This window comes from Carlito syrichta, unplaced genomic scaffold (assembly GCF_000164805.1).
Source record: "Carlito syrichta isolate Samal-C Ts95f unplaced genomic scaffold, Tarsius_syrichta-2.0.1 Scaffold309206, whole genome shotgun sequence".
Classification (NCBI taxonomy): Eukaryota; Metazoa; Chordata; class Mammalia; order Primates; family Tarsiidae; genus Carlito; species Carlito syrichta.
In genome coordinates this window covers 437,885-457,558 of record NW_007253302.1, presented here as the reverse complement: position 1 = coordinate 457,558, position 19,674 = coordinate 437,885, and the positions used below count along the sequence as shown (strand labels likewise).

The window sequence follows — 19,674 nt, the reverse complement described above, 5'->3', positions numbered from 1 at the left end:
GCAGCCTGGACCTGCTAGGCTCAGGTGATTCTTCCATCTCAGTCTTCCAAGTAGCTGGAACTACAGATACGTGCCACCACGCCCAGCTAATTTGGTGGTGACTGTGATCTTGCCACTACACTCCAGCCCTGGGCAACAGAGTGAAACTCTGACTCAAAAGAATAATAACAATAATTTGATTCTCATGCCAATCTAGTATTCAACAAACATTTACTGAGCACCTACTCTGTACACAGGGTTCCTTTCTTAAAGAGTTTAAATGTAATCCTTATTCATAGATGAGGATACAGATTCAAAAAAGTAATTCACCCAGTAATACACAGAAATAGGTGGAAAGACTCAGATTTATCTTATTTTTTGAGTTGGAGTGTCACTCTGTTGCCCAGGCTGGAGTGCAGGGGCATGATCATGGCCACTGTAACCTCCATCTGCTGGGCTCAGGCAATCCTTCCCCCTTAACTTTTCAAGTAGCTGGAACTACAGGCACACATCACCACACCCAACTAATTTTTTTGATTTATTGTAGAGACGAGGTCTTGCCAAGTTGGCCAGGCAGGTTTTGGACCCCTGGGCTCAGGCAAATTTCTCTCCTCTGCCTCCCAAAGTACTGGGATTACAGACGTGAGACACCTCTTCTGGCAAAGGCTTAGATTCTTATCTTGTACTGTTTACCATCACACAAGACTTTTTACCAGTTGATAAGTAATTGAGTGACTATGGTCTGTGTGATAAACATACAGGTAGATTGGCAGGCAGAGAGAAGTAATACCTATCTCATAGCATTGTCCATGGGAGTAAATAAAAATGAGGCAGTTTTTATTATTTTTTAAATTTTTTTTTGAGTTAGAGTCTCACTCTGTCGCCCAGGCTGGAGTGCAGTGGCATGCTCAGGGCCACCGCAGACACAACCTGCTGGGCTCAAATGATCCTTCCGCCTCAGCCTTCCAAGTTGCGGAACTACAGGCACGTGCCACCACGCCTGGCTAGTTTTTTGATTTATTGTAGAGACGAGGTTTCACCAAGTTGCCCAGTCTGGTCTCGAACCCGTGGGCTCAGGCAATCCTCTCACCTCGGCCTCCCAAAGTTTTTTTTACTTTTTTAATTTTTAAGGGAACCACATGAAGACCTAACATATAACAAATCTTTTGACCTTGGCATTAATCCTCATTCTTCACTGGGTTAATAATGGTCAGGGAAGCAGGATCCACTTCATTCAAAGCTACAACACTGTAGGCACAAAGAAACTCCTGGGGTCCTCCTTAAGAGGGAGGTACAGAGGTGGTCACCAAGACCTGTTTAATACCAAGACCTTGAGAAAGACAAGGGAAGACCACAGAAAGTGTTGGGGAGGCCAGATTTTACCCCTTCCCTTTTACGGTTTTTTTCAGCTGGGCCTGAACATAAAATTGATCTAAGACAGATTAACAGTAGAAAAACATACACATTTATTTAATATAAGTTTTATGTGACATAAGAACCCCCATAAGGAAAGGAAGACACAAAGAACCAGTTAGAGTCAATCACTTATGTACTGAATTGGACAAAGGATAATAGGCTGTAGAAGGTGGTAAGACAAAGAGGCTTAGACTAAGCTAGTTAGTTTGATAGAGAAGTGACCAGGGAGAGAAGCAAGGCTTGTTTATACAGATTTCCTTTGGCTTCAACTTCCTTCTTCATTTAGCAAGGCTTGTTTATACAGATTTCCCTTGGCTTCAACTTCCTGTCCTTGATAATGAAAACTGACTTTCCTTTTGCTATAAGGAAGACATCTTTCATATGAAAATTTTATCTACTGCTTTTAAGAAACAGAATGAAGGTCAGAGTGATCTTCTTGCACCTGCTGTTTTTTAAGTTCCTTTAATTTAGTATAGCCGATATACCAGGGCAGCTTTTTTTTTTTTTTTTTTTTTAAATAAGCTTCAGACAAGATCAAAGAGCAGCATATTTTGGAGTGACATGTTCTTAACTCCTTCAAAAGTAAGCCCAAGTCCCTTGAGTCTCCTGAGGGGAGGACTTGAGTAATAGGAACCGACAGAGCCTCTGAAAGGTGGTCTTATTTATTGGATGTGTGTTGATGTGGGGTTTTCATGGATTGAGCTAAGGCATAACCCGAGATATTGGGGACTGAGATTTGTGAAATAACCATTCAGCTGCAGGGAGGAGATGAAATAATTGTTACCTCCAAGGTCTTTCCCATCTCACGCTGCCAAATTGTCCTGCTACTCTGGAATCCTGGTGGCCCCAGGAAGTAGGACTCAGCAACTCTGAAGCATAAAATCAGAAAGGCACTGAGTGTTTGGATGGAGTGCCAGGACCCAAAAAGAAAGCCTCTTTGTCTACATGCCATCTATGCCAAAGCAAAACAAATGTATCAGCGTCTCTTTGAAACTACAAGGGAGAGTCTTAAAAGTTTAAGCAACAAACCAGGGTAAATGGAAATTGATTGTTCATGATCATCATTACTAATTTATGAAGGTATGAAATGTTATTGCTAATCTCTTTACTTGGTGAGCTGATTTTATTATTTTACTAAACATAAATATGCATAAAGGCTTAGACCCCTTAAGCACATTTTTCCATCTGCTTTTACGAGAATAAATGTTTCATGCCTTTCAACCATACATTCCCAGGGTGATTTTCAGTTCTTAACGGTCATGGAAGAGGGTGGGTAGGGCATTAATCTATAAGTGGTTCAACTAACTGGTATTCGAGCCACTCCACGTGGCAGTGCACCAGTAGTGGAATTCAGGCGATTGGACAGTGAGGGGGATTTCAGGAATATTGGAGTTATTCCTTGACAAACCCTTTCCCCTTCCATAAGCCTTGGTCAGTAATGGCTGCATCTTATTGTCTTTAAGAAAACACAAATAATTTCTATATGTTTTTTTTTTCTCTTTTACTCCATAGATAAATGGAAAAAACGATGGGTGGAATCTAAACATCAGCCGGATTATGGTCAATTTCAGCTCACTGCTGGAAAATTTTATGGGGACAAAGAGAGAGATAAAGGTAACTACTGGAACTCAGTATTTGATTGATTGGAAAAACTCTGACTTCTTTGCAGTTGTCTTTGTCCATGATCACCAACTAATTTCTCGTTCTTAAAAGAAAAAAGTAATAGAAAAGATTGAACTCGCTACAAAAAGAGTATGTCCATTCATTGAGTAACAGGCATTTAACACTAAGTCGGTTCACACATTGCCATTCATCTTCCTAACAGCTTCATGCAGGGAGACGACTGTTATTTGCTCAGTTTTGCAGAGCCACAGAGAGGTTGCGTTTTTTTGTCCAAGACTATCTACACAGCTGGCAGGAGGTGGAGCTGAGATCTGTCTCTGGGTCTGACTCCAGGGACTGTGCTCCTTACTGCCAGATGATGTTGCTTTTCCCAGTCTCCTAGGATTTTTCAACTAGCACTCTGCACTTGAAGCAGGGGAAAGCCCTGTATAAGGTCTAAATGTTACCCTTCTCTTAGTGTGATGGAGGGTGGAGCAGATAGCCATAGGGGTAACTCTCAAAGCCTATGAGCTGCTTAATTTGGGCAAGTCTTTTTACTTCTCTGAGTTTTGATATTCGAGGGAGATTATAAGCATTGCCTGCCATGCTCGTTAGACAGGCTGTTGTAAGAGCTAAATAATATTATGGAGGAAGGGTGAGCTCTGAGGACAAGTTCTGCAGGCCTGGGCTTTTTGTCTGAGAAAGCTTTTGTCTTATAAATAGCACCCATTGATCGTCCCCTGGAGTGATTTCCCATCTTCTCCCTCCTGGCTGCTGTTATGAATCTCATTTTCATGTTGATTAAAGAAGAGAATTATGAACTGGCTTGAGCATTTTCAAACTCATTTAAATTCACTCTGGAAAACTGGAGAGAGAACTAGAGACTAAGTAACCCATGGGATACCTTGCCTCGGTGACCCCAGTGAGGGCAGTCTGCTCAACTGCCCATCAGAGTGATTCTTGGTTGTTGCCGCTCATGCCTCATGCCTCTTGAGTTCATCAGGTTTCCCATGGTTGTCTAGAAGGACTCTGGGGGACAAATGAGGCTCAGAGGGAGTGGAGATTGTATCGGGCTACACAGAGGGTTTGGCAGAGCAGAGAGATTCAAAGCTTGATCTTCTGTTTATAGGTTCAGTGGTCTTTCTCTTGTGCACACTCTCTTCTCCACACAGTCTTCACTGGCTACTCCAGCCCTCTTTGAGGTCTTTGGGGAAGTAAGCGTACTCTTTTTTTTTTTTTTTTTTTGAGTAAGAGTCTCACTCTGTCTCCCAGGCTGGAGGGCAGTGGCACGCTCTCGGCCACTGCAGCCTCGTCTTGCTAGGCTCAGGCAGTCTTTCCACCTCAGCCTTCCAAGTAGCTGGAAATACAGACACACGCCACCACGCCTGGCTATTTTTTGTGTGTGTGATTTATTGCAGAGATGAGGTCTCATCAAGTTGCCCAGGCTGATCTCGAATCCCCAAGTTTAGGCAATCCTCTCACCTCTGCCTCCCAAAGTGCTGGGATTACAGGTTGAACCATCGTGACTGACCAGCATACTCTTTGAAATGTAAAGCCAGGCACAGTGTCATGTGTTGCAATTCCAGCTACTCAGGAGGCTGAGGCAGGAGAATCACTTGAGTCTAGGAGTTCAAGACCAATCTGGGCAACATAGCAAGACCCTGTCTTAAAAAAAATACATAAAAAACAAATAAAATGTAGACATGAAGTGTCAGACATGAAAGTGTTTACAACAGAACCCGGTGAGAAATAAATGCTCAAGAGCCAATATCTGAATCCTGTGATCCTTCTGTGTAATTTAACACATTTTTTTTTTTGAGTCTGAGTCTCTGTCACCCAGGCTGAAGTGCGGTGGCACAATCATGGCTCACTGCAGACTCGACCTCCTGGGCTCAGGCTATCCTTCAGTCTCAATCTCCCATGTAGCTGAGACAACAGGTGTACACTACCATACTGGCTAATTTTCTTTCTTTTTTTTTTTGTAGATTTAACATTTTTTTCATCATGTTACCTAGGTTGGTCTCATACTGGTGGACTCAAGCGAGCCTCCTGCCTTGGCTTCCCAATGTGCTGGGATTACAGGCATGCACCACCATGCCCGGCCTCAATTGAACACATCTTCATTTAGTTAGCACTTCCTCTATGCTAGGCCCTGTCCTAGATGCTGGGAATGTAGAGTTGTCCCTGTTATTCAGGAGCTAAAAATTATTCAAAGGAGTTGAAATAAACCCAGTTTCAATATAGTGCAATTCAATCAACTACAGAGAGCTGCGGGATCGTGGAGGAAGGACCCCACCAGGTGCAAGTACAGTGCCCCCTGCATTGTGTGTTAACAGTTTACAAAGTACTCCTCGTATCTCTTACTCATTTGAACTTCATCAGGAATCTTGAGAGGAATAAGTATCCACATTTTGCTGATGAGGAATGGAGACTCAGGAACTTAACAGAGCCATAGCCAGTAAGCTGGGCAGCAGCAATGGAATAATAGAAAAACTACTAACCTGGAAGCCAGAGGACTTGACTTATATGCCGACTCTGTGATCTTGGATAAGTAACTTTCACTCTCTGGGGCTTGGTTTCTACACCTGTAAAGTAGTGTGGTTAGAAAGACTCTGAGAATCCTTACAGTGACAATGGTACTCTCTGGAGGAAGAAGTCAAGTCTTATGGCTGATGGTAGGGGCTCTGGAATTAGATGGACAGGTTGGGTGATCCTGGACTATTGAAATACACTTAATGACTTCCTGATAAAGTAGGTATATCAGTAGAGCCCACCTCAAGGGGTTATTATGAGGATAAAGTACAGTGACATGTGAATGAGAGTTCAGTAAATACTAGCAATGATTGTTTTTTTTTTTTATTTGCATCAGGGTCTTTTTTTGGTTTTGGTTTGTTTTTTGAGTTGGAGTCTCACTCTGTCGCCCAGGCTGGAGTGCAGTGGCCGCTCCCAGCCACCACAGCCTCGACCTGCTGGGCTCCGGCGATCCTTCCGCCTTAGCCTTCCAAGTAGCTGGAAGTACAGGCGCGCGCTACCACGCCTGGCTAATTTTTTATTTATTGTAGAGATGAGGTCTCGCCAAGTTGCCCAGGAGGGTCTCGAATCCGTGGGCTCAGGCAATCCACTCACCTCAGCCTCCCAAAGCACTGGGATTACAGGCTGAGCCACCGAGCCCAGCCTTACATCAGGGTCTTACTCTGTCACCCAGGTTAGAGTCCCGAGGGATGATCATGGCTCACTGTAGCCTTGACTTCCTGGGTGCAGGTGATCCATCTGCCTCCTGAGTTAATTTATTTTTATGTTTTTTTTTTTTTTTTATTTTATTCAGAGACTCACTCTGTTTCCTAGGCAGGAGTGCAGTGGCATGCTTATGGCCACCACAGCTTTGACCTTCGGGCTTCAGGTCATCCTTCTACCTCAGCCTTCCAAGTAGTGGGAGCTATAGGCATGCGCCACCACACCCAAGCTTATTTTTTTATTTATTGTAGAGATGAGGTCTTGCCATGTTGCCCAGGCTGGTCTCAAACCAGTGAGCTCAGGCAATAATCTCCTCCGCCTCCAAAAGTGCTGGGATTACAGACGTGAGTCACCACGCCCGGCTATGAGCTAAATTCTTGATTTTTGTTTTTTTTTTTTAATTGGAGTCTCACTCTGTCACCCAGGCTAGAGTGCAGTGGCATGCTCATGGCCACTGCAGCCTCGACCTGCTGGGCTCAGGCGATTCTTTTTGCCTCAGTCTTCCTAGTAGCTGGAACTACAAGTGCACGCTATCACGCCCAGCTAATTTTTTTATTTATTGTGGAGACAAGGTCTCATCAAGTTGCTCAGGTTGGTCTCAAACCCCTGGGCTCAGGCAGCTCTCTCATCTCTGCCTCCCAAAGTGCTGGGATTATAAACTGAGCCACCGTGCCCGGCTATGACAAGGATTTGCTGTGTTGCCTATGCTGGTTTCAAACTCTAGGCTCAAGCAATCCTCTTGCCTCAGCCTCCCAAAGTGTTGGAATTACAAGCCACTGCGCCCTGCCAAATATTAGCAATGATTATTAGCTCTAAGAGGCAGTGCTGGGTCTTTTTCTACCACAGCACTAGTACATGGCAGAGTCTCATTCTGGTCACCCAGGGGGCTTCAGAGATTCAGAACAATATTCAAGTATATCTTGAAAATCAGAGGTAGCATGGTAGAGAGAAAAGAAAGCATTGGACAAGTGTGGTGTAAAATTCCAGCTTGGTTCCTCATTAGCTATGTGGCAGTCGGCAGGTCATTCACCTTTGTGGTGACTCTGCTTCCTGATTGTAAAGTGGGAATAATACCCATTTTGCAGGGTTGCTCCGAGGCTTGAATAAGCTAATGTATTCAAAGCTTTCAGTACTGCACCTGGCACACAACAGGTGTGTAAGAAAATATCAGAGATTGAGGGCCAGGTCTCTCTAACTGCTTTTTGGGTATTTAAGCCTGAAGACTCTGTGCTTTCTGCTCCCAGGTCTCCAGACCAGCGAAGATGCCAAGTTTTATGCCCTCTCAACCAGGTTTAAACCATTCAGCAATGAGAATGAGACCTTGGTGGTTCAGTTTTCAGTAAAACATGAGCAAGGCATCGATTGTGGTGGCAGGTATGTGAAACTCTTTCCTGCCACCCTGAAGCAGGAGGATATGCATTCGGAATCTGAGTATTACATCATGTTTGGTAAGCTCTAATAGCAGATGCTGTCAGTCCCATCGGGTCCTGATGAGAGCCACTGGAGTTGTTGAAAATGTTCAGATTGACTTGAGATAGAATTTATTTGTTTTTTGAGTTATAGTCTCACTCTGTTGCCCAGGCTGGAGTCCAGTGGCACGTTCACAGCAATCCCTCCACCTTAGCTGGAACCATGGGCATGCACCACCATGCCAGGCTAATTTTTTAATTTATTGTAGAGATGAGGTCTCGCCATGTTGCCCAGGCTGTACCTCTGGACTCAGGAAATCCTCTCACCTTCGTCTCTCAAAGTTCTGGGATTACAGGCGTGAGTCACTGGACCCGACTGGAACAGAACATTTCTAGTGTGACAGTTACCCTCACTTGTGGTAAGACTCTTCAAAGACCTGAAAAAAGCAATTCTAAATCTAAGTGTTATTGTAAATAGGCCAAAGAGGCTCATGGTACAATATTAACAAGTCTACTGCTGGACATGGTGGCTCATGCCTGTAGTAACTTTGGGAGGCAGAGACGAGAGGATTATCTGAACCCGGGAGTCTGAGACCAGCTTGGGCAACTTGGTAAGACCTTGTCTCTACAATAAACTAAAAAATTAGCTGGGTGTGGTGGTGCATGCCTGTAGCCCACCTACTTGGAAGGCTGAGACAGAAGCCCAGCAGGTCCAGGCTGCAGTGGTTGTGATCATGCCTCTCTGCTCCAGCCTGGGACAGTGTACGAATTCAACTAAAACAAACAAACAAAACAACAACAAAAACCAAGTCTACAGTACAGGGAGACATGCCCCAGTTCTCAGAAAAGAAGAAAGTCATAAACTATGTAGATCCTTCAAAATACCTGCTAGGATAAGGTACTGTAACTCAGTGAGAGAAAGGCACAGGAGGTCAGGGACGCTATCTTTATGAAGCATCTGTAGTGTGTTCAGAGTGTTGCATATATAACCAAAATATGTGACTAGGCCTCCTTGGCACAGTCCAGCTCTTACTTGACTCCAACCTTGAATTCAGTATCAACTTTGTTGATATTATAAAATCAAACAATCCAACTCCCAAAGCACAGATGAATAATATAGATTTTACTGAATGTTTTTGTACAAAGTCAGAGAAAAGGTTACACTAAATATCACACAGCAAAATTTCCTTAAAATTCTTTCTAAACATTTCTTTTTTTCCCCCAGCATCAGAACTCTCTCTTCAAGCCCACGCCAAAATCCTCCTGTTCCGGCTGGGCGTGGTGGCTCATGCTTATAATCCTAGCACTAGTAACTCAGTGAGAGAAAGGCACAGGAGGTCAGGGACGCTACCTTTATGAAGCATCTGTAGTGTGTCCAGAGTGTTGCATATGTAACCAAAATATGTGACTAGGCCTCCTTGGCACAGTCCAGCTCTTACTTGACTTCAACCTTGAATTCAGTATCAACTTTGTTGATATTATAAAATCAAACAATCCAACTCCCAAAGCACAGATGAATAATATAGATTTTACTGAATGTTTTTGTACAAAGTCAGAGAAAAGGTTACACTAAATATCACACAGCAAAATTTCCTTAAAATTCTTTCTAAACATTTCTTTTTTTTCCCCCGCATCAGAACTCTCTCTTCAAGCCCACGCCAAAATCCTCCTGTTCTGGCTGGGCGTAGTGGCTCACGCTTATAATCCTAGCACTTTGGGAGACTGAGGTGAGAGGATTACCTGAGCCTGCGGGTTTGAGACCAGCCTGAGCAGCTTGGTAAGACCTCATCTCTACAATAAATCAAAAAATTAGCTGGATGTGGTGGTGCAAGCGCCTGTAGTTCCAGCTACTTGGAAGGCTGAGACGGAAGGATTGCCTGAGCCCAGCAGGTTGAGGCTGCAGTGGCTGTGAGGGTGCCACTGCCCTCCAGCCTGGGCAACAGAGTGAGAGTCTGACCCAAAAATAAAAATCCTTCTCTTCAGCCTCTGCCCTTTTCCTGTCTGCATCCTTCCTACCACTCCCTTTTTTTCATCTTTCAATTTCTCTCTTTTTTGAAACAGGATTTCACTCTCTTACCCAGGCTGGAGTACAGTGGCATAATTATGGTACATTACAGCCTTGAACCCCTGGGCTCAAGCAATCCTCCTGCCTCAGCTTCCTAAGTAGCTGGGACTACAGGTGTGTGCCACCACTTCCAGCTTATTTTTCTATTTTTTTGTAGAGACAGAGTCTCACTTTGTTGCACAGGCTGTCTAGAACTCCTAGCCTCAGGTAATCCTTCCACCTCGGCCTCCCGAAGTGCTAGGATTATAGGCATGAGCCACTGAGCCCAGAAGTCAATCTCTTTTTTTTTTTTTTTTTAAGTTAGTCACCCAGACTGGAGTGTAGTGGCACACTTACGGCCACAGTAGCTTCGACCTGCTGGGCTCAGGCGATCCTTCCACCTCAATCTTCCAAGTAGCTGGAACTACAGACACACACACAAGTAGCTGGCTAATTTTATTGTAGAGTCAAGGTCTCACCAAGTTGCCCAGGCTGATCTCTAACCCCTGGGCTCAGTCAATCCTCTCACCTCAGTCTCCCAAAGTGCTAGAATTACAGTTTTGAGCCACCGTACCCGGCCTTCTTCTTCTTCTTTTTTTTGAGTGGGAGTCTCACTCTGTCATCCAGGCTGAAGTACAGTGCCATGCACTGCAGCCTTGGCCCTCTGGGCTCAGGTGATCCTTCCACCTCAGTCTTCCAAGTCATTGGAACTACAGGTGTACGCCACCACAACTGGCTAATTTTTTTGATATTGTAGAGACCAGGTCTCGCCAAGTTACACAGGCTGGTCTCAAACCCCTGGGCTCAGGCAATCCTTCAATGTAATTCCAAAGTGCTGGTATTACACATGTGAGTCACTGTGCCCAGCTAATCTCTTTCTTATGTGGAGCAATATAGTCCTCTGGGTCTCTAAAATGTGTGTCTTTGTTCATCTTTCAATTTTCTTCAGAATCCACCTTTCTCATAAGGAGTTCATGTATGTGGTGGTGGTAGTAAGGAAACTGGAAATATTTATTTATTTATTTATTTGAATTGGAGTCTCACTCTGTCACCCAAGCTGGAGGGCAGTGACATGCTCCTGGCCACTGCAACCTCGACCTGCTGGGCTCAGGTGATCCTTCCGTCTCAGTCTTCCAAGTAGCTGGAACTACAGGCACGTGCTGCCACACCCGGCTAATTTTTTGATTTATTGTAGAGATGAGGTTTTGCTGAGTTGTGAAAATACTTTTTAAAATGATTGTTTTTCCTTTCATGTGGATATTATTTATTTGATGCTCAAACAACCCAACAAGATTAGGCTCTTGTTATTTTCATTTTACAGATGAGGAAATGGAGGCCAGAAATTTGCCCACGGTGGGTAAGGCGGAAGCCAGAATCTTAACCTAGTCTTTCAGGCTCTACAGCCTGTAGTTTTTTTACTTCACCCTTCTACCTTCAGGCATGTGAATAATTTTTTAAAGGGCAGAGCAAAAAAATATACTTTTAAGGACAGGCGTGGTGGTTCAAGCCTGGAATCCCAGCACTTTGAGAGGCTGAGGTGAGAGGAGACCAGCCTGGGCAACATGATGAGTCCTCGTCTCTACATTAAATGAAAAAATTAGCCGGGCATGGTAGCGTGCACCTGTAGTTCTGGCTACTTGGAAGGCTGAGGCGGAAGGATTGCCGGAGACTAGCAGGTCGATGCTGGGGTGGCCGTGATTGTGCCACTGCATTCCAGCCTGGGCGACAGAGTGAGGCTCCGACTCAAAAAACAACAATAGCAACAATAAAACAAAAACTGTACAAAAGCTCAGAGTCATGAAATTCAAATGAAAGTAGAGAAATGGTGAGACTAGAATGGCCATAGCACATTACACATAAGTGTGTACGTCCGTGCACGCATGAGTGTGTGCACGTGCGTGTATTTTGGGTAGTCAGAGAGCGGTAACATGGGCGATAAGGTTGAGAATTACATGAAAACCTATTCTGGACTTCTGGCAGGTGAAGCTTTCTGGGCTCAGAGACACTGATCAACTCGAGAGCTCCCCCTAGAGTTTTCACAAAGCACAAATGGCCCCAGGCTCTGTTTCTAGGGAAGCTTAAGTTTGAATCCCAGCAATGCTACTTATTAACTGTTTGACTTTGGGCAAACTGCTTAACTTTCCTGCGCCACAATTTTCCCAGCTAAAAGTGGGGATAGTAACACCCACTTGTAAAAATTAAATGGCATGATATAAAATGCCTGGCACAGAAGGGTTTCAGGTTGGATTTGGTCCGTGGTAGCCCTGGCAAGGAGATCAGAAGGAGAGAAGAGAGTTGTGCCCCTCAACTGAAAGTCAGCTTTTCTCCTGGCTGTCCTCTTCACAGTACTCTTGTTCTCCTGGGCTCTGGTAACCACTCCTCCTTGCCCCTTCAGGCCTAGGGATAGGACCCCAGGCTGGCCCTGAGCAGAGCACTATACCTGAGCTTTTCTCAATGTCCTGAAATCATTTACCCTTGTAAAAAGTAAAATAAAATAATTTACCTTTGTACATATTCTTTGTATTAAGTCCTTCTCAAATAATCCTAAATTTGAGTGTGTTATCTATTTCCTGCTGGAATCCCGATTGATACACAGGCTGTGTCTGACTTGGGTCTGGGCCTCAGACCAAACAAACTGTCTAACAGCGATGTGAAATCATGCTTTGGGATTTCATTTCCAGGCCCTGACATCTGTGGCTTTGGCAACAACAAAGTACATGTCATCCTTTATCACCAAGGGAAATACCATGAGAACAACAAGACCATCAAGTGCAGGGTGAGTGTGTGGGCTGGTCTTCAGCCTTTGGGGAAGCATTTTATACATGTTATCTCATTTAATCCTTATAAAAAACACTATAAATTAAATGCTATCATCTCTGCTTTATAGATTTGAAAGTAGACCTAGAGAACTACTGTAAATACCAGGAGTTCACAAAGTGTAGCTGACCCAAAAGCCTAGGAAGTCATAGAAGGTCTTCTCTTGGAACAATGCTTGGCTTGGCCCAGTTCCCCACTAGCAGACGTTGGAGAGGATGGGCGAAGGTAGGAAGTGCTGGGCTTAGAAATAGGGAGTTAAACCGGGCTTGGTGGCTCAGCCTGTAATCCCGCACCTTTGGGAGGCTGAGGTGAGTGGATTGCCTGAGCCCGCGGGTTCGAGACCCACCTGGGCAGCGAGACCTCATCTCAGTACAATAAATCAAAAAATCAGCCGGGCGTGGTAGCGCATGCCTGTAATTCCGGCTACTAGGAAGGCTGAGGTGGAAGGATCGCCGGAGCCCAGCAGGTCGAGGCTGTGGTGGCTGGGAGCGGCCACTGCACTCCAGTCTGGGCGACCGAGTGAGACTCCAACTCAAAAAAAAAAAAAAAAGAAATAGGGAGTTAGTTTATCTTAGTAACAGCTAGTTAGGGAGACCTAGGTTAGATAGAGGAGAGTAGATGGATTTTATTAGCAACTCAACAGGCATTCACCGAATGCTGTATGCTGGTCCTTGGGGACAGAACAGGCCTGACATGGCCCCCGATCTCCTAGAACTCACAGTAAGTGAACAAGCAAAGGAAAGTGACTACCTAGTATGATGGGGGTCTGTGGGAGCACAGAGATCCCCTCCCCAACTTGGAGGCATTAGGAATGCTTCCTGTGCTGAGTTTTGGAAGATAAGCGTGACTTGGTCTTGAGAAGGGAGTGTGATAATTTTAGGGAGAACTGAATTCTTAGGAAAGGTAGTCACAGAAGAAAAGTCAAGGTGACTTGAGCCTGCAAGAGGTTTGGCACAGCCAGAGGACAGGGCAGAGGAGGGAGGAGAGTCTAGGAAAGTCCTAGGGCCTGGGTGGTTGGAGAACTTGTGTTCAAGCCCAAGACTTTCCTTAGTAGGACTATACAGAGGTTGACCATGCAGGGGCTCCCTAAGGCCCGTCTCTGGGGCAGACTTTGTGCTGGAAGCTGCAGACACAACAGATAAATCATCTGTGTCCCCTGTCCTCAAGAAGCGCACAGTCAGTTGGGCATGGTGGCTCACACCTGTAATTCCAACACTTTGGGAGGTGGAAGTGAGAGGATTGCCTGAGCCCAGGGGTTCAAGACCAGCCTGGGCAACTTGGCGAGACCTTGTCTCTACAATAAATAAAAAAATCAGCCGGGTGTGGTTGTGCGGGTCAGTAGTTCCAGCTACTTAGATGGCTGAGGCAGGAGGATCGCCTAAGCTCCGCAGGTAGAGGCTGCGGTGGTTGTGAGTGTGCCACTGCACTCTGGCCTGACCAATAGATTGAGATACTGACTCAAAAAACAAACAAACAAACAAAACAAAACACAAAACTCACATCTAGTAGGACAGTAAAAAAAAAAAAAAAATAGGATCAAAGAATGACAAGAATTATCAGAGCCTAGGCAGCACAGAAAGACCTCATCTCTACCAAAAATTAAAAAATGAGCCAGGCATGGTGACATGTACTGGTAGTCCAAGCTGCTCAGGTGGCTGAGGCAGAAGGATTGCCTGAGCCCAGGGGTTGGAGGCTGCTGTGAGCCACAGTCATGCCACTGTACTCCAGTCTGGGTGACAGAGTGACACCTCAATTCAAAAGAAAGGAAAAAGATGTGTATTATGGAACTGAAATATTTCCCATTTCCTTTATAGATCAATAAAGACACTCACTTGTACACTCTGGTCATTCGCCCCAATGCTACTTATGAGGTCAAAATTGACAACCAGCAAGTGGCAGCTGGCAATCTGGAGGATGACTGGGACTTCTTGCCGCCTAAGAAAATAAAAGACCTGTATGTTCGGAAACCAAGGAAAAGCGATGTACGCCTGCAAATAGAGGATCCTGAAGATCAGAAGCCTGAGGTCAGAGGGTGTTTGGCTGGGAAGCTGTGGAGATAGGAGAAGGAGGCTGGGTATGATAGGGCAGAGACTGGGGGCCTCGATGCCTCAAGGAGAGGTCTGACTAAATATTGCTATCCAAAAAGACGTGGAGGGAAGAGGGCAGCTGCTTGTCTTTGTTGAGCATCTGTTGATCTTCTGGCAGCCTCTGTGAACAGAATGCTATGATCTCTCTTTGGTGGACAAGGAAATTGATGCTTAGAAATGAAGTGACTTGGCTGGCATGGTGGCTCATGCCTATAATCACAGCACTTTGGGAGGCTGAGGTAAGAGGATTGCCTGAGCCCACAGATTCGAGACCATACTGGGCAACTTGGAGAGACCTTGTCACTACAATAAGTCAAAAAATTAGCTTGGTGTGATGGCTTGCACCTGTAGTTTCAGCTACTAGGAAGGCTGAGGCAGAAAGATCACCCGAGTTTAGCAGATCAAGGCTGCAGTGCTGGATGACAGAGTGAGATGCCAACTCAAAAAAAAAAAGAGAGAGAGAAAGAAAGAAAGAGAGAGAGAAAGAAAGAGAGAGAGAGAGAAAGAAAGAGAGAGAGAAAGAAAGAAAGAAAGAAAGAAAATGAAGTGACTTGCCCAAGTACATACGTGTTAGTACCAAGATTGAACCTACATCTCTTTGACACCAGATTTATCACTATGGGGAATGTGTGGAGTCTGTTCATTGACTCGTTATTGTTCTGGAAAGCTGTGCTTGATATGACTATGGATGGGACAATCCTTGCCCTCTAGGCTCAGGGTATAGTGAGGGAGGTAGACAAGAGAACAAAGATCACACTGTATGATCAGTGCTGAGAGCCAGAGAAGCCAAAACCTGTGAGAGCCTAAAAGAATCCTAACTCAACCTGGGGTGGGGTGTAGGCAGTGATCTTGAAAGAGAAGGAAATATTTGGGTGATTGAGTTAATCCAGGAGTTGGGAACGTAGTCTCTGGGGTCAGACATATAAAGGTTTGAATCTGAGAGCCACCATTTACTAACCATGAGACCCCATCCTAGTAGCAGTTATGCCCTCAACAAGGAAAGTCAATTTCACAAACAGGAATTACTATAATATCTATATGTGAAGGTTGTTGTGAAGATTAAAAGAGCTAATAAAAATATATAATAGGCTGGGCATGGTGGCTCACGCGTGCAATCCCAGCATTTTGGGAGGCCTAGGCAAGAGGATTGCCAGCGCCCAGGGGTTCGAGACCAGCCTGGGCAACTTGGTGAGACCTCATCTCTATAATGAATCAAGAAAAATTAACTGGGTGTGGTGGTGCATGCCTGTAGTTCCAGCTACTTGGAAAGTTGAGGCAGAAGGATTGTCAGACCCCAGCAGGTCAAGGCTGGGGTGACCGTGAGCATGCCATTGCACTCCAGCCTGGGTGACCGAGTGAGACTCTGACTCAAACAAACAAACAAAAAGTAAACAATAAAAATATGTAATGTAGTGCCTGGCTGGTACATAGTAAGTCCTTAATATATGGCCTTTGTATGTTAATAATATACTGAATTTCAAGTAATGGATTTATTAGAACAAAGTCATTAGGAAATTGGGCTGAAGGGAGAACATTACAGACCCAGGGAACAGCAGTAGCAAATGCACAGTTGTTAGCTGTAAGATCACATAGTTGTGTAAAGCAGTGAAAGCTGCAGTTCAGTATCTTGGGACTATCAGTTTCGAGATGGGTTACGGTAGGAAATGAGATTGGAAAAACGTTTTGGAGCCAAGCCATGGAGGGCACCATTTGCCATGTTGCTACTCCACAGGTCAGAGCAGGGTCAGCTTCCTGCAGAGGAGACACTTGAGGTCTGGCAGCATGGGATCCAGCAGTTGGAGTCCTGTGCATAAAGAGCAGTCTATAGATAGGTGGGCCCTGGTCAGCCATGTCTAGGGAGATTTAGGAAAGCGCTCCAAACCCAGGAGTGGGGAAGGCATGGTAGGGATTTCTTTTTTTTTTAGTCGGCATTGCACTCTGTTGCCCAGGCTAGAGGGCATTGGCATGCTCATGGCCACCACAGCCTCGACCTGTTGGGCTCAGGCGATCCTTCTGTCTCAGCCTTGCAAATAGCTGAAACAGGCATGGGCCACCATGCCCAGCTAATTTTTGATTTATCGTAGAGACGAGGTTTCGCCAAGTTGCCCAGGCTAGTCTCAAATCCATGGGTTCAGGCAATCCTCTCACCTCAGCTTCCCAAAGTGCTAGGATTATAGGCATGAGCCACCGTACTCCGCCTCGTCAGGAAATTAAGGCAGATGATCAGGTCATGTGTCTGGCCTTCAGCACCATGGAAAAATAAGGGGCTAGATTCCTGCCAGACCCAGCAGGCAGGCTCAGGGCACCCAAGGGAGGACTGATAAAGGCCTGGGAGCATCCTGGGATGTAAAGCAGATCACCAAGAGGTCTTCAAGGAGAAGGATCCAGGCTGGATGACCTATTGTGATTATAAGGGCATATTATTGAGAGAAGGGTGAAGTCAGAGACAAGGGATATTCCCATTTTATTTGAGTTCAAAGAACTTGAGATCAGAGCAATAGTGAACCTAGAGAAAGTGCTAGAGTTGCTTAAAGCCTTTTTTTTTTTCCTTCTGGGTTTGTTTGCAGGACCCTGAGCTGGGCCTTCTTACAGGTAGGACAGGAGGGTAGTGGAGGTAGGGAGTCAGGTCCAGCCTGATTTTATTCTGGACCCCATTTGCTTCCCAGTTCACTCGTCTATCCTCATGAAGGAATATTTCATTCTAGAACTGGGAGGACTTTGAGTATATCCCAGACCCAAAGGCCAAGAAGCCAGATGACTGGAATGAGGCTATGAATGGGGAGTGGGAAGAGCCTCTGATTCTAAACCCAAAATATAAGGTAAGGGGGGGGGTCTGTCTTTCTAATGGATGTAAGAAATAAGACAGAAAAGATGCAAATTTTAATTTACAAAACAGGGGCTCTGACATCCTATGGTCATGTTCTTGCCTCTTCACCCCCTAAAGAAGACTGTGGCTTCATCTGAGCCCTGCTTTCAGGGCGGTATCTACTTGGGAGAGGGGAGCTGATAAAGGCAGTACCTGGGCAGGAAGTTTGTCCAGAGTGGCAGAAAGCAGACAGTCCCAGGAACATCATCATTACAGGAAATGGGTCTGGGGTCAGGAACGGGAAGCCTTAGAAGTGGGCCAGAAAGAGAAAGGGTAGGACATGAATGAGTCAAAGGTGAGGGGGTGAGGGGGTGAGGGCATTTCTTTTTATGGGCTAGCTCCTGACCTCGTGTCAGAAGCAAGAACTGAAGGAGTCAACTGTCAAATGGTCTGGACATAATAATAAAAGGCAAGCATGCTTTTATTTGGCCACATTTTCTTATGCTACACACCAAGAAGAGAATGGCCCCAAGTGCCAGTACTTAGATAATGTCCTCTGAGAAGCTACACTTTCTTAACTTCATGATTGAGCTTGTGCCCAGATGGGTCTGGGCTCAGTAATGGACGCTGCCACCTCGTTTGGCTCCTTCTGGGTAAAAAGGGGGAAGTTGGAAGAGTCTTGTGCATTGACTCAAAGGAAGGGAAAGCAGCTCCAGGAATCCTGCTCTGAATCCTTAAGTCCTAATACACAACTGTCTATGTAAATTGATTGGCCTTTCTCATTGCATGAGACCAGAAGAATGAAAAAATACTAATGCCATGTTCACTCTTTGGTTCTTTGCTTAGGGACAGTGGAAACCTTGGATCATTGACAATCCCAGTTACCAGGGGGAGTGGATTCATCCAGAAAGAGACAACCCTAAATATAAGCCTGACCCTACCATTTGTCACTATTATAACATCAGTGTTCTCGGCCTGAACCTTTGGCAGGTAAATCTCTCTGGGCTCAAAGCCACTGATCAACAGTTGCTCTAGTTTTCATAAAGTGGAAAGCGTCCCAGACTGGAAATCACAAGACCTGAATAACTGCTAATATTTATTTGTCTCGAGCCGGGCTCGGTGGCTCAGCCTGTAATCCCGTGCCTTTGGGATTGCCTGAGCTCGCGGGTTCGAGACCCGCCTGGGCAGCGAGACCTCATCTCTACAATAAATCAAAAAATCAGTGGGTGTGGTAGCGCACGCCTGTAATTCCGGGTACTTGGAAGGCTGAGGTGGAAGGATCGCCGGAGCCCAGCAAGTCGAGGCTGCGGTGGCTGGGAGCCGCCACTGCACTCCAGTCTGGGTGAAGGAGTGGACTCCAACTCAAAAAAAAAAAAAATAATATTTATTTGTCTTGCATTCCTCAAGCAATCCTCCCATCTCAGCCTCTCAAAGCACTGGGATTATAGGTGTGAGCCACCATGCCTGGCCCTGCTCATCTTTAAAAGGAGAGCAATCATATTTGTCCTAATAATTATAATAGCTGACTGGGTGTGGTGGCTTGTACTTGTAATCCCAGCACTTTGGGAAGTGGAGGCAAGAGGATTGCCTGAGCCCAAGAGTTTGAGACCAGCCTGAGCAACTTGGCAAGACCTTGTCTCCACAATAAATCAAAAAATTAGCCCAGGTATGGTGGCATACGCCTATAATTCCAGCTACTTGGCTGAATCAGAAGATTCACTTGAGCCCAGTATGTCAAGGCTGCGGGTGGCCATGAGCATGCCACTGCACTCCAGCCTGGGAGACAAAGTGAGACTCTGACTCAAAAAAGAAAAGAAAAGAAAAGAAAATTATAATAGCTAAAATTTATTGAGTCCCTATAATGTACCAACCATTATATTAAAGACTGCTTATGCCATTTAATTTTTACTATGCCGTCTTCTATTTCTAAAATGTGAAAAGGAAGCTCAGAAAAGTTAAATAATTTAGCCGAAGACATAAATCTCTTAAGAAAGTAGTCTGGGCTCTGTGGCTTCGCCTGTAATCCCAGTACTTTTAGAGGCTGAGGCGAGTGCATCGCTTGAGCCCGCGGGTTTGAGACCAGCCCGGACAACTTGACGAGACATTGTCTTTACAATAAATCAAAAATTAGCCGGGCATGGTAGTGCATGCCTGTAGTTCCAGCTTCTGGAAAGGCTGAGGCAGAAGAATCACCAGAGCCCAGCAGGTTGACACTGGGGTGGCCATGAGTGTGCCATGGCACTCCAGCCTGGGTGACAGAGTGAGACTCCAACTCAAAAA

General features: G+C 45.3%; 1 protein-coding gene across 1 annotated transcript in view; it reads left to right on the top strand.

Moving 5' to 3' along the window:
- Nucleotides 1-2,858: 2,858 nt before the first annotated feature.
- Nucleotides 2,859-19,674, top strand: part of LOC103269400 (calreticulin-like) — a gene marked incomplete at its 5' end in the record, with an annotated part of 27,260 nt that continues 10,444 nt past the window's right edge. Inside the window, 6 exons of the mRNA XM_008066988.1 lie at nt 2,859-3,009; nt 7,476-7,679; nt 12,366-12,460; nt 14,316-14,525; nt 17,294-17,407; nt 18,241-18,384. Of these exons, the coding sequence (XP_008065179.1) occupies nt 2,859-3,009; nt 7,476-7,679; nt 12,366-12,460; nt 14,316-14,525; nt 17,294-17,407; nt 18,241-18,384 (918 nt within the window). The remainder of the gene's footprint in view (nt 3,010-7,475; nt 7,680-12,365; nt 12,461-14,315; nt 14,526-17,293; nt 17,408-18,240; nt 18,385-19,674) is intronic.